The 13677-nt window shown below is 48.2% G+C and overlaps 1 protein-coding gene across 2 annotated transcripts in view; it reads right to left on the bottom strand.

Annotated features, from left to right (window-relative positions):
* Positions 1-742: 742 nt before the first annotated feature.
* Positions 743-13677, bottom strand: part of PHF2 (PHD finger protein 2) — a 53168-nt gene continuing 40233 nt past the window's right edge. The window contains exons 13-22 of one of the 2 annotated variants that reach the window (XM_079316713.1): positions 13294-13413; positions 12553-12671; positions 12034-12212; positions 11754-11827; positions 10511-10668; positions 6573-6850; positions 5520-5615; positions 4523-4632; positions 3116-3377; positions 743-1592 (exon numbers count right to left, since the gene is read on the bottom strand). In XM_079316713.1, the coding sequence (XP_079172839.1) occupies positions 1504-1592; positions 3116-3377; positions 4523-4632; positions 5520-5615; positions 6573-6850; positions 10511-10668; positions 11754-11827; positions 12034-12212; positions 12553-12671; positions 13294-13413 (1485 nt within the window). In that variant the 3' untranslated portion in view covers positions 743-1503. The remainder of the gene's footprint in view (positions 1593-3115; positions 3378-4522; positions 4633-5519; positions 5616-6572; positions 6851-10510; positions 10669-11753; positions 11828-12033; positions 12213-12552; positions 12672-13293; positions 13414-13677) is intronic. The other variant, XM_079316714.1, reaches the window with a different exon arrangement.

The following is a 13677-nucleotide window of genomic DNA, read 5'->3' as shown; positions in this document are numbered from 1 at the left end:
CGATGAGCGCTCGGCCGGTCCGGAGCCAGGGGCTGCACCTTGGGGCTGCTCGGCCATCACAGGGAACAGGTAACTGTGCAGGCTGCAGGTGGCTCGGTGGCACTGCCAGCACAAGGTGTCCAAGAGCAGGGAGCAGTGTGGGAGGTGGGAATGGCCTTGCATCAGCAAAGAGAAAAATGCAGGTTGCGCATGTCGCTGAGAATAAATGGTGAGGTGCTGCGTGTTTCTGTGAGCACCAAGAAGGGGAAAGGCTGGAGCACCTGGTGACCCCGAGAGGGAGGAAGCAGAGGGAAACAGTCATGTATGTTTTTCCATGGGAGGATGATGTGCTGGGCAGTGAGTGAACCTTTGGATGGACTGTGACGTATCTTACCGGGGCACTGCAGATCATGCCCAGCTACCTGGGGCTTCTCATGGTGCTGTAGCGAGCAGAGGTGTGTAAGGGGGGGAGTTACGCTGGCAGCAAAGCCATCCACTGTCTGTGCCAGCTGTAGGTCCTTGCTGGCTCCTTCACCCACCCTCAGGGACCCCCGGCTGCCTCCCCACCCCTCCTTTGCTGACCCCACAAAAAGGCCAGGCCCAGGCAATTGTGTACAAAACCTGAAATAGTTTTACTTTGCTTTCTTTTTTTTTTTCTTTTCTTTTTTTCTTTTTTTAAACTTTGCTCTAGGTTTACTTAAGATTTTGTGAAGTCGATACAAGAGCATTTGATATGAATCGGTAAATAAAACACCGTCATAGATAGATAGCCACGATAAACTTTGTTAGAAATGTACATGTCGCGAAAAAATAATAATACTAATAATAATAATCATATTCATAATAAAAAAAGCAGGCGCGACGCCCGGGCACGCTGGTGGCCCCAGCAGTGGCCCTGGTGGCCCTGGCACACGGCGGCAGGTGGCTCTGGTTCCCCTCAGGTGCCGCGCCCCGGTAATGTGTGTATATAAACAAAGCCCATAAGAAATGTACAAATATAAAAAGCTACAAACATTAATAAATTACATTGTCACAAAACACAGAAACACTCCACAAGGTGCTAGTAAAATAACTGTCTCCCTCCTCGTACAAGAAGTTACGCAAAGAGCTGGTACCGGTGGGCAGCGCCCGGAGAGACCCTCCCCGTATAAAAACCCGGCGGTGGTTATTCCAAAAGCTATGTACAAGCTACATTCTAGGAAAAGGGGCCCAGGGCAGCGGCGCTGCCCGAGGAGCCCACCCGCCGCCCCGAGTCCTGTGCTCCCCTCCCGCCGTGGCCCCGTGGCTCCCGCTGCCCCGGCGGCACTAGGGAGAGGGGCCCAGGGCCGGAGCGGGGGCGCCCGATGCGCTCCTCGGTGGCCAAGATTAGTATTAACTTTTTGCGGCTAGTCGCTCTCAGCATTCTGAGAAAGGACATCTATATTAAAAAATATTTATACCAGGATTCTGTACAGTCTGACCGCTGAAAGTTAAAGGATTATGGTGGTGGTGGCCCAGAACTGGGTGGCAGTGTGCCCGGGGCCACTAGAGCAGCAGCTTCCCGTTCCGGTGGATCTTCAGGATCTTGCCGAGCCGCTGCTTGGCCGTGGCCATCCCCTTCTTCGTACGCTTCCCTGGAAGGAGAGCAGGGTTGGGGTGAGGACCCATGCCCACCCCATACCACTCCACAGACACAGACCCTCCAGCTGCCTCCACGGCCCTGCCACCAGCTCTGCCCAGCACCTTTGAGGACACCCACCAGCACCCCTCAGGAATGGAGTTGCTGGCCTTAGGACAGGACTTGGCTGGGAGCACAGCCCCTGGAGAGTCAGCCCTGCTGAACCAAGGGCACGGTGCACACCCATTCCCATGAACACATCCACACCTGCTCCAGGGAGGCACGGCTCTCCTGGGCACCCTCCTGTCCCCACAGCTCTACTGAGCACCCTCTGTCCCCACAACTCTCCTGGGCACCCTCCTGTCCCTGCAGTGCCAGCCCTGCTGCCCTGTGCCCTCACCTGCCCTGGCTCAATGCTGATGGTCCCCTGTTTGTCCACAAGAGGCTGAGTCAAACCCAGCTCCACCACTGCCATCCTGCTCCTAAGGGAGAGGCTGCACACACACACACACACACACACACACACACATACATGCCCCACAGCTCCAGGCTCCTGGGCACCTCTCTGCCTTGCACCTGTTCCCCTCCATTTCACCACAAAAGCACAATTCCAGGCAAATACATTCTTTCCACTCCAGCTCTGTGGAGAGCCACAGGTACCACCAGCTCCTGGCAGGATCCCAGCCCACAGGCAACACACATCCTGCCCTATGGCCATCCAAGCTGCAGGGCACTACCTCTACTCTGCTCCACTTGAATACATGGAATTCAGGAAATATCTGCCACATTGCCTCACTTGTCACTGGGGCCTTTCCCAGTGGGATCACACACAACTTCCGTGCTACACAGCGCCTGTCCCACACATCTGCCTCAGTTACACTTCTTGAGCCAAGTTCAAGTGGAGAGCAGGAGGTCCCAGCCCTGACTCTGGGAGAGCCTCAGCTTTCTCACTCTTTCCCTATGGCAAACAGCAAGCAACCTCTTCCTTTCTCCTGCCTTTGGTTGTAGCGGTGTTACTCCCAAGGTTTGATATTCCTCTGTACCCTTGCAGCAACCATCCAGAGAGATCTGCAGTGTGCCCTGCTCTATGTGTCCTGGGACACGTGTCCTCAGCTACAGTCAGCACAGAGCTGATGTACAGTCACCACCAGCAGCGCAGTGCCTGCCCCAGCCCTGGGCAGAACAGCCTTCATGGATGCATCCTCCCCTGGCCAAGGCTCCCTATGTCCATACAGGCTGCCTAGGATGTGACCCTGCAGGTGCTCCTCCTGAGCCGGGGCCATGCTGGGCAGTGCTCCTGCCATGGGATACCTCACACCCTGTGACCAACAGCCCAGCAAAAAGCACCTATTTGGCCCCCCAGTGCCAGGACAGTCAAAGCCATGGGCCCTATCCCTGACCAGCTCTGACTGTATCCATACACCTGCTCCTGTGCATACCCACACCGCATACGGCAGCGGGGGCCCTGAGGAGGGCTCAGGTTCCATGGCCCTTCACCCTTCCCCACTCCTGCACCACAAGCCAGGCGTTTCCTGGTACCTTTGGCGGAGGCATTGTTCTGCGAGGATGAGGAGGGTCTCCTCTGTGTGAGGAAAACACCAGGTGCCATCGGCTGCGATCCCCTGTTAGGCTGGGCAACCCCAAAGGTGCTGGCTCCTGCGGTGTACTCGTGGTCCGTGAGGCTGCTGGCCTGTGACTCCAGCTTCGGCTCGGGGGAGCTGCCTTCCTGAGCCACTTGGCCTGCGTTGGGAGCTGAAAGCTTCTTTTTGGTATTTTTTTTCTTCTTGCCTTTTTGTTCCTCCTTTAAAATGACAAAGATGAAGCTCAGATTAATCCCCAGAAGACCTTTAGCTAGGGCAAGGGCCAGCGGTGTTGCTTAGGGTCCTGATACAACGACACCCCAGGAGTTGGCCACGGACAAGCGCTCGGGGGCTGCTCCGACACGTCTGGCTCCCAGCTGCACACACACGTTTGCCTCTCGTGCCTCTACATCCTCGCTCTGCGCGGGGTCTCCTCGTTCCTTACCACTGGCGAGCGGGAGCCAGCCGGGGCCACTGCCCTGGCACAGCAGCGTGGTCAGCATGGGCAAATCTTGCCATCTTCCACAAAAACTGGCACCTCCTATCTTCAGGGATCTTCACACCCTTGCACAACAGCACGAAGGATATTAAACATCCCACTGATCCAGTCTCTGCTTCCTGCTAGGACACATATATCATCTCTGACCTGTAACTGCACCTGCACATGCACACTGGGATGGCAGAGGTCTGCTACTGTCCTGTGTCCCTCGTCTACTTTCAGTTCCTTCTTCTTGAAACCCTGCCACCATCCTTAAAACTCTTCTGCTCAAAAGTCCACATCGCAGAAGCCCAAGGCCACCACAACCTGCATCTCCACCAGCTTGCTGAGGTGCCTCAACAACCTCACTCCAGCAGGCCTTGTCACCACAGCATCTCACCATGTCACCTTTATGGGGCTTCTCTGACCCCTTTCAGAGACCAGACATATACCAAACATCCAAACTGCCCCAGTTCCTTTCCTAAACTGACTCTTTGTTCACAGTTCACCAAACCTTTGGAAGCAAATCCTGACACTTCCCAGCAGCCAATCTGCACAGACAAGCAATTGCACCAGTCAGGCTCTCAAGCACACATCAAATACACTCCTTTGGGGCAGCCTTTTCCTGTTCTCCCCCAGTAGTCACTCTCACTCCCTCATCCTTCCCTGTGCTTTTCTCCATCCCTTGCTGCCCTGTGGCGTGCTCAGGTGTGTTGTGACACCACTGGGCTTGAATCCCATTTATTTCCCTGAGGCTGCAGATCCTTGTGTCACTGGCAGGACCAAGCACTACGCAGGGCTGGCACAGCACTGGGCTCAGGCACCCCTCTGCTGCTGGGGACAGGGCTCTCCTTTCCTGACAGCTGCTCCTCCCCAGGCACCTCTCACCTGCTGTGACAGCTTGGCAGCGGCAGCAGCGAGTCCTGTTTCGATGGAGGCGACCCTGGTGCCTTCTCGCACTGGCCTGTCCTGCCGGGGCACCGAGGGGCCCACGCGTGCTGCAAGGAGATCAGAGGCAGGTGAGGGGCAGCAGTGTGCCCGTGGGGGCAGCACAGCCATCACAGGGCAGCGGGCTCTGCCCTGCCCAGCCAGGAGAGATGGGGACAGCCTCTGCCCTTCCCTTCCCCAGGTGTGAGCGAAGGCACAACAGCCTCCGGACATGGTGGCAGGGGCAGAAGCTGCTGATAGAGAAGTCACAGCTGAGCAGCTCCACAGCCACTTGAAGCCAAAGCCACGCAGGTTTGGATCCACATCCTGGATTATGAGTGTCATTTCCAAAGGGACAATGCTCTTCTGGAGCTGGGAGAGGACATGCAGGGCCACAAGCTGATGAGACCACACATGGGCTGTCTGTCACACGCAGCACACACAGAGGGTGCCATGCTCATGGGCCACAGGGGTCAAAGGGGTCAAGGGGCCCTCTCGCCTGTCACTGCCCCTGGTGAGCTCCAACAAACCCAGGGCAGACCAAACCCTTCCAGATCCTGAGCTTCAGCTGAACCTGGAGGAAATTATGCCTGCTTTCTCACTATTCCCTGTCAACACCTGAAATCCACAGCAAGCCAGCTGTCCAGGGATCGATTCACTGTTACACCACTGCTAAGGTGGCAACCAAGTGATCTATCACTAAGAGCATGAGGAAAAATAAACCAACCAAGGAATTAATTTCTCCTGCCAGCTGATTGCAGGAGGATGGCTAAAACTGCTTGGCAGGAATCCCAGCGCCTGGATCACCTCCCACTGCCCTGGAAAGGGTTAATCCTTCTTGTGCTGAAGAAATCACTAATTGTGTGTTAGAGTTTCCACACTCCTTGAAAAATGGCTGAGTTTTAGAGATTTGCATACCTTAGCCCAAATCTGGGCATCACAGACCACATGGACTTACCCGTCGGACTGTAAGGAGCATCATCTGAACTTTTCCTTTTCTTTGATCGGGATTTGAATACTGGATTATCTTCATCTGATTCAAGAGAAGGGTAAACTACAGTAGGAAACAAAGGCAAGAGTTTCAGTTTAGGAAACAGTTCTACCTTTCCTCTGTCCAGGTGTAGTGGTGTGGTCCAGGCACCACACCTGAATCATCCCCAGAAGTGCCATTGAGCACTTCTGTCACATCTGGGATGCTCAGGGGACTTTGCTCTCATCCACACATTACTCTTGGGAGCTGCTGTCATTAAACTGTGACTGGCTCTCTATATTCCATCATAATCACAAAATATCCTCAGCTGCAAGGGAGCCAAAAGAATGATTGAGTACAACTTGGTTGCCCAGAGAAGCTGTGGCTACTGCGCCTCTGCAAGTGTCCAAGGCCAGGCTGGACAGGGCTTGGAGCATCCTGGTCTAGTGGAAAATGTCCCTGCCCATGGCAGAGGGTGAAACTAGATGGTCATTGAAGGTCCCTTCCAACCCAAACCACTCTGTGATTCCACGATAATTATGGTAGAACTGATGTAATTGGTGCAAACTGGCTTTGTGCCCATTTCTGCTGCAGATGCTTGCCTTCTCTGCCAAAACTCAAAATAGCATTGGATCCCTTTTCCATGCCCAAATTCAACTTCCACTCCTCTCAGCTGGTGGTTTAATTGCTACTGTGCAGACAAAGACATTTCTGTCACAAGTAGCAGTACCTGACCCACATTTCTAGGACAGCCCCTGTTTCTGGGTTGACTGCTGCAGTTTCAGGAGCTCTCCGTGTTTCTTGAGAGCTTCTCATTGTGCCAGCCTCAAACCCAGCCTGCCCTGAATGTCAGAGTGACCCTGGGCTCTGCAGTCACTCTGCTGTCACATGTCTTTGCTTCCTTTGGTGTGCAGATCCCTGTTCCATACCCAGCCGATCCCAGGGGATCAGGAGCAGGTGGAAGCACCCACGAGCAAAGGGACATTTGCCAACAGGCACACGTGTGTTCATGCACCTTCACTCTGCTTCCCTCCTACTTACCATAATCTGAGTCCTTAAAACAGGCATCCAAGTGGTCCTGGTCCTCATCGTAGTCCTCAATGTCAATGCTGTTCTTTGTGCTTTTCTTCAGCAGCCGCTTCCCAGCATTTTTGTTGCCAGCACTGCCAGGTTTTTTTGAGTTTTGTGTGGAGAAGGAGTTGTTCTTCGCCTGATTGGTGCCCCACGGTGTCTGCAGGCAGGACTCTGAGGCCTGGAGGTTTGCCATGGAGAGCATGCCCTGGATGGCTTCCTGTGTGCTGGGGGAGGCAGGTGGCTGGCTGTGGACACAGGGAGAGAGGCCAGAGCACTCAGTGATTGCAGAAACACCAACCCCTGGCAGCCAGCTCGCTCCTGCCACGACACTTGTGCTAGGAGAGACCCCCTGATTCCTCTGAGTAGCCTCATACCACCAGGGCCAGTGGGGAATTTTATGGAGTACCACAGAGAGCACCTCAGATGTGGGGGTGATGGCCCAGGAGCCAGGGAGATGTGGGCAGGTCCCTGGGGCTGTCAGTGCTTTGGGCACAGCTCAAGGAACTTCCCAAAGCCCACAGCAGAATTCCTGACAGAGCAGTGTCTCTATACCAACTATCATCATCATCCTCATCAAAATCTTTAAACATCTGTCTGTCTGTCTATCTATCTATCTATCTATCTATCTATCTATCTATCTATCTATCTATCTATCTTTAATAATGCTATTTTTCTGTAATACCAAATCACCCTCCTCTTCCTCATCATCACATTTTAATAGTATTTTTTATAATCTATACTACCAGCTCCTGTAAAAGAAGAGCTTATGCATCAGCAGTGGAGGGAGATGTCTGGGGGGCTCTGCTCAAAACTGCCTGGAAGTTTTTGGTCCCAGTTCACATCATGGGCTGTCACCACTCCAGAGTGAGATTGGCAGAACACATTACCTAGTATTTCCAGAAGTCTGGAGTTTGGGCAAGTAGTGAAATGCAAAAAACTCTTGCTGTGGCAATATTTGTTACTCTTGTACACTTGTTGTGCAATAGAAGCCATAAATACAGGAGAGAATTAACAGCACCATGTCACTTTCTCCTACTTGAGCCTAATCTGGGCTCTGAATAATGTACAAGAACATAAAGGAATTTTCTGGGAGCTAACAGCATTTAGTCATAATCATGAAAATGAGTAAAGACTAGTGTTAGTTCACAACTCAACAAAAAGAAGAACATCAAAAAAGTTATTTAGGAAAGAGACATTTAAATCCCTCCAATATCATGCCTTCTCCTCAGCCTTCTCCCTGGCAAAGAAATATTTTGCATCATCTACAAGGAATTATCTTATTTTCTTCCAGCCTTTTTCCCTGAACTGTTTTTCCAAACACCGGACTCCCAAAACACTGCAAACAGACCATCAAATACTGACCACTAAATGGGCAAATCAGAGAGGAACTGCCTTAAGCAACACAAAGTTCAACAAATAAATGGTGGGATATGATCAAAACCAGTGGTTCTGAGAGTCAAACACCAACCTGAGAAGGGGGAAATGTCTCAGAGCTGCACACGGGGCAGAGTGTTTCTCATTAGGGCATGTGCCTGGTGTGCTTCCATCAGGAGTATTTCAGCTTTCTAAGCCAAAAAAATTCAAGAAGATTCAGCAAGCAATTTTGAAGCTCTGGAAGAGCCATATCCCCTTTCTGTAGCTTCAGCAATGATTTTTTAAAAAACCACATTTATGGAAGTAAACCAACAGTGAGTACAATTCTGGCTTAGAAAAAACATTTTAAAAGAGCAGGAATGAGCCCTGATGGACTCAAGTTTTGCCTCCTCGGTGAGCTGGGCACAGGAATGATCCCAGCACCCTGCCTTGCTTTGCACCACCAACTTCACCACTACCATTTCTCTCCAAGGGTTCACCCTCTCTAGGCAGATCATCTCCTTCCTGCCATCAGCAGTTACTGAGTCTCCTACCGGCATCCTCGTATTTAGAAACTGAATTTATAATATTTCAGCAGAGTATTACTGATTGAGCAGTAATCACAGCAGAAGTCACAGTTGTATAAAGTAAAGAACTCCAACAATTTCAAGTACAAATGCAGTAGTTTTTTTTCATTTTTGAGTCAGACCTGGACACAAGTCACTTCTTTCAAGCCCAGGTGATGACCAGCCCTCCAAGCTATTTCCATATTCCGTTTCAGGCTATTCCCACACTCACAGCAGCCTTTCTGCAGGAGCTCTGTCCTTCCCTTCCCCTGCCTTGCTGACACACATAGTTGAGCTTCAGTTCTCTAGAGCACTCTAGGTAATGTCATCAGGGCCTCTGGGGTGGCCAGCTGCTAGTGACAGCCCAGCATTTTACAGAATAAGGTTTGCCATGATTCAGATAAGGTCACTATCACAAAAAGCCTTGACTTGCTGGGAACAGGCAGTGGTCTGTGGGAGGAGATCCCACAGTGACACAGGGCTGTTCCACAGCACACACAATGTACACTTACAGATCTATAAATACACACATTCCCTACCCTTCATCTGCCCTGCAAGAAGAGAAAGATGGGAATTGCTCCTGAGACAGACATGACCACAGTGGCCTCATGCTGTGACACAGCATGTTTGCATATCGTGTTTCTTCCGCTTTCTTTTCAAAAAGCACATTATGACCATTTAAAAAGCCCAGTGTAATTATGAAATGAAACACAGTAATTACATTTACCAGGGGCTTTTTCCAATCAAGATGCAGCACACACTGCCAAAATGCAGTGTTTATCCCAGAGCCAGCACTGGTAAGACACATTCCCAGCGAGCCACCACACACAGAGCAGTAACTCAGCCGAGACTGGTGATGGGACTGTGTGTGGGACTTTGATTTCAGAAACCACAGAGCCTTCAAACTCCCTGGGTACAGCACTCAGGCTGAGGGGGGAAAGCAAAGGCCTGAGCCCTGCTCTATTCTGGTTTAACCCCTTGCAGACAGCAAAACACACCCTGAGCAAGGCAGACAATTGTCAAGGGCCATTTCAAAGCACACAGTGAGCTGTGTTATCCCCAGAATGGCCAGCAGTGTACACAGGGCCAAGGAAGGTTTCTTTAAGTTCTTATAGGAGTTGATAAATTTTCTTTTTTCATACCAAACTTCCAGCATGGGAGTTTTATTAGCCTAGCAACTTTATTAGAGCATCAGACACACCTAACTACTTTTTGATGTGTCTAACCAGCTGCCAAAATGTAACTGAAAAATCAACATAAACACTCATCCCATCATGGACCATAATGCAGAATGGGCAAGGAATTCACAGGGATAGTCAAGCAGACAAGTGTTAATGGGATTATTTGTCCACCACTCACTGTTTGAATGACTGCAGGATCTGGTGCTGTACCTTACTGGATATAGCCCAAAACATCCAGCATCAGCTTCCACATTCCACATAAGACACCACTAACACCAGGCAGACATTTCTATTTCAGGTACAGAAGTACTCACCAAAGAGTTTCTTTTTTTCCCAAGCCTCATATTTTGGTGGGAAGAAGAATGATAACCAGAGATGGGAGGCAAGGAGGGCAGACAGTTTCCTATATTTTTCTTTCAAACACCTGGTATTTGTGGCACCTTAGAATGCCTTATGAGAGAAATGCTGGCCATTTAGATTACTTTACTGCAATCTCTCTACATTAAAAACCATAATTCCCACTCTCAAGCTGCAGTCACTGAACTCTCTCCTTCTTTTGAATTATTAATCTATGACAGCATTACTGCTAAAACTGATCTTCAGCATCTGCAGATATGAAATCCTTTTTTGTTCAAATTATACTACCAAGATATTTGCTCTGTCTCCCTCCAGATCACAAGATAAAGGAGGAGTTTGCTTATATGAGAAAAAGCAGTTACCAAGCTACAAAATTCATTCTCACACACAATCACAAAAGAGCAATTTTGTTCACGGGTAAGAGGGAAAAGCATCCCCTGGTGCATACCTGTTGGTGTTATACTCTAAACCCCCAACTTCTTTGCTTGCCTGCAAAAGATCAAGAATTCCTGCTGAACTTCCACTCTCTTTCTTTACTTTGGAATTGCGTCCTGGCTTTGCCTCTGTGTCAATGTGAAGTAAATCTTCATCTGATGAGTCCTCGCTCTGCAAAAACAAGGTAAGGGCTAAAAAGGGTGGAAACTCACCGAGCTGGTTCCCCAAGAATAGCACAGTGATTTCTGCAGCCTGCTGCACCTCCAAATACATGGGTCTAGCCTTTGGAATTTGCTTTCTTTAAACAGAAAACAAAACCAAAACCAACTAACCAAACAAACAACCACACAAAAACAAGTACACAGTAAAAATCCATTTCCTTGTAGCCTGTAGGTATGGTAGGTTTTTCTTTCCCCTTCCAAATCTTGGAGGTCTGATCCTGTTCATGGGATTGATTCCCTTTAATGGGTGTTTCCATCTGCACAGCAGCAGACTGGGAGGATCAGGCAGAAGAATGGGACAGATATGTAGGAACATGTGAGGCTCTGAAAGGGAGCTGCTACATTTGGCCCTCTCTCTGGGGCTCAGCTTTCTAGGCACTGTAGTCTGGTGCATAAGAAAAGTTCTTCCCCTCTTCCTGCCCTGCTTTCAGGCTGGTACAGCACCAGCCCTTACTGCTTGGAGTGCCAATCTGTTGTCTCCAGGGATTCCCTCCTTGGGCTCCTGCACAGGCAGACACCCCTGGCCCCAGACCTCAGGTACTGACTCAAACAGAGATCTGCACTTCCTCCTGAATGTCCCAGACACAAACCAGGGTGAAAAGAACTCCTTGGTACTGAAGGTCAAACACTTTGGTCATCTTTGGTTATGTCTTAACAAACTGTTTTGCTTTTTCTGATTTATTCTGGTATTATAATATGAATTTGTATTAACCACAGTTGGGCAAAATGTTTGATTTTAATGTCATTTGATTTCCAGCATTGAGCTTGAGACACAGAGCAAACTCCCATGTGGGCTGTCCCATCCTGCAGGTGAACTCCATCCAGGCTCACAGACACTGCAGGGGCTGGGCTGGGCTCAGCTGGCTCAGGAGTGTTCTAAATCTCAGTCCATAATGGGCAGAGAGGGTCTGCCAAGTGGCACAAAACAAACACTTGAGTTGCTACATCACAGGAAGAGAATCACAGAATGGTTTGGGTTGGAAAGGACTTTAGAGAGCCTCATGTTGTAGGAGTGAAGGTACAATAAGCTCATACCTTGTATGGTACCGACTCCACCTTCGGCTTCTTAACAGGAGTGTGCTGCAGGGCTTCCTTCTTATCTGATAAAACTGAATAAATAAAAAGAAACAAAAAGTCGTGGGGTTTTTCCCTTCAAAAATTAGCCCTCCTGTTCCACTCACATTTGACTGACAGGTAAGACATGGATTTCTTCATTATAAATCACAAAAATTTCAAAGATTATATTGATTGTTTTGGACAATCACTACCTAAGACCTTGTTGAGCTAATAAAGACAAACCAGGAAATATCCTTACAGGACAGTTCTCTTTTTGCAGTGTTTTTCTTTCTTCTGATTGGAAACTCATCAATTTTTAGTTCACCATCATCTGACACATATTCATATTCATCCCGTACAGGTTTGGATTTGTCCTCTTTAAAATTCTGTAGTGACCCAAACACACTGGTATTCAGATGAGTTTTGACTCCCTTTGAACTGAAAAAAAAAAAAAAAATTACAAATCAGTAACAACACTCTGAGTAGAAAACAGCTTGTGACTTGACAGACAACGAGTATCTCTATGCAGAAATCTCAGTCAAATCGAATTCTTTCAGGAGTGCCAAAGCAACTAGAATAATTTTACTAACACATTTCTGAACCTACGATTTATATCTCAAAATGGGACAATAACTAGAGAACTAGAAGAAGTTTTAATGATAGGGTATTTTCTACATTCACCAGAAAGGCAGATTTTCATCCTCTTGTATAAGAAATATAAATAATGACCTTTCAATTTCCTTTTTTAGTTGTTATGTGTTGTCATATTTTTACTTACCCAAGCAACTTCTTATTAGAGAAAGAGAATGTGAATTTGTTGTCTTTATTTCCTGGTAAAGGTGTCTTTTCTGATTTGTGTTCCTCTTCCATTTTTAGAAGTGAATCAGGTTTACTGTTCTGAAAGGCAAAAGACAAAACAAAATAAATAAATCTCTTAAATTAGTCATTTATGTTTCAGCTTCCCAGGTACCCTCAGAATCTAAGCCTGTTAAATTGTCCCTTATTAAAAACCCTATTAAATTTTCCCTGTAGACAAAATGTTCTATTCCATGAGTGAATTTCACCCACCCTGCATTAGCCCTCAAGAAAGGCAATCTTTTAATCCATAGGGCATAATTCAGATGTCATTTACTCTCATCTTATGCCATTGAAATTAATTATTGATTATTAGCTATTAGTTAGTTATTGATTAGTTCTTGATCTCTCCTTAGTCATTGATTTCAGACTTAAACTAGTAGAACTGTGTCAGAGCAAGGGTCACAAAAGGGATCAGCACTGAACCATCTCCCTGCTAACAGTCTGGTGTCACTATGGACAAATGGACAATTCAGCACATGCTTGTGGGGAATCCCTCCACCCTCTCTTCCTTTATAAGGGATTCATTAATTATTTCCTGCTTATTTTTCTTTTCTTTGGGAACTGACTATCGGTGCCTCATTCTTTCCACTTAGGCAGAGCCACAAACAATTCCCTACCCTTAGCTTATCATCATGTGGCAGAATTTAACAGGAGACATTACCTTATATTTCCATTTGGCTTCTGTTTTGCTTTTATTTTGTTCTCGAACTTCAAATTTCTCCACCTCATTCTGCTTGCTCGCAGATTCCTTATTTGGAACACTTAAAACATTCTTTGCAGCCTGGGAAAAAGGCAGGAAAAAGTCCTCTGAATGAGGATGGAGTGTTGGCACGTCACAAACACAGGGTTTATCTAGGAAACAGCATTATATATTTTTGAAAACCCCTAATTTTTGTTTTTGAACCCCAAATTGAGGTTCAATCAAATACTGCTCCTTCAGAGTGTGCAGAACAGCTGCTGCACTTCTCCTTGATACACTTCTCCTCTCCCTGTCTGTCACCCCACTAGAGGTTTCACAAACTGCACAGAAACTGTTAGAACTTCA

This window comes from Erithacus rubecula, assembly GCF_903797595.1.
Source record: "Erithacus rubecula genome assembly, chromosome: 13".
NCBI lineage: Eukaryota > Metazoa > Chordata > Aves > Passeriformes > Muscicapidae > Erithacus > Erithacus rubecula.
Note: the sequence above shows the minus strand (reverse complement) of the source record. Positions and strands in the feature narration are given on the sequence as shown.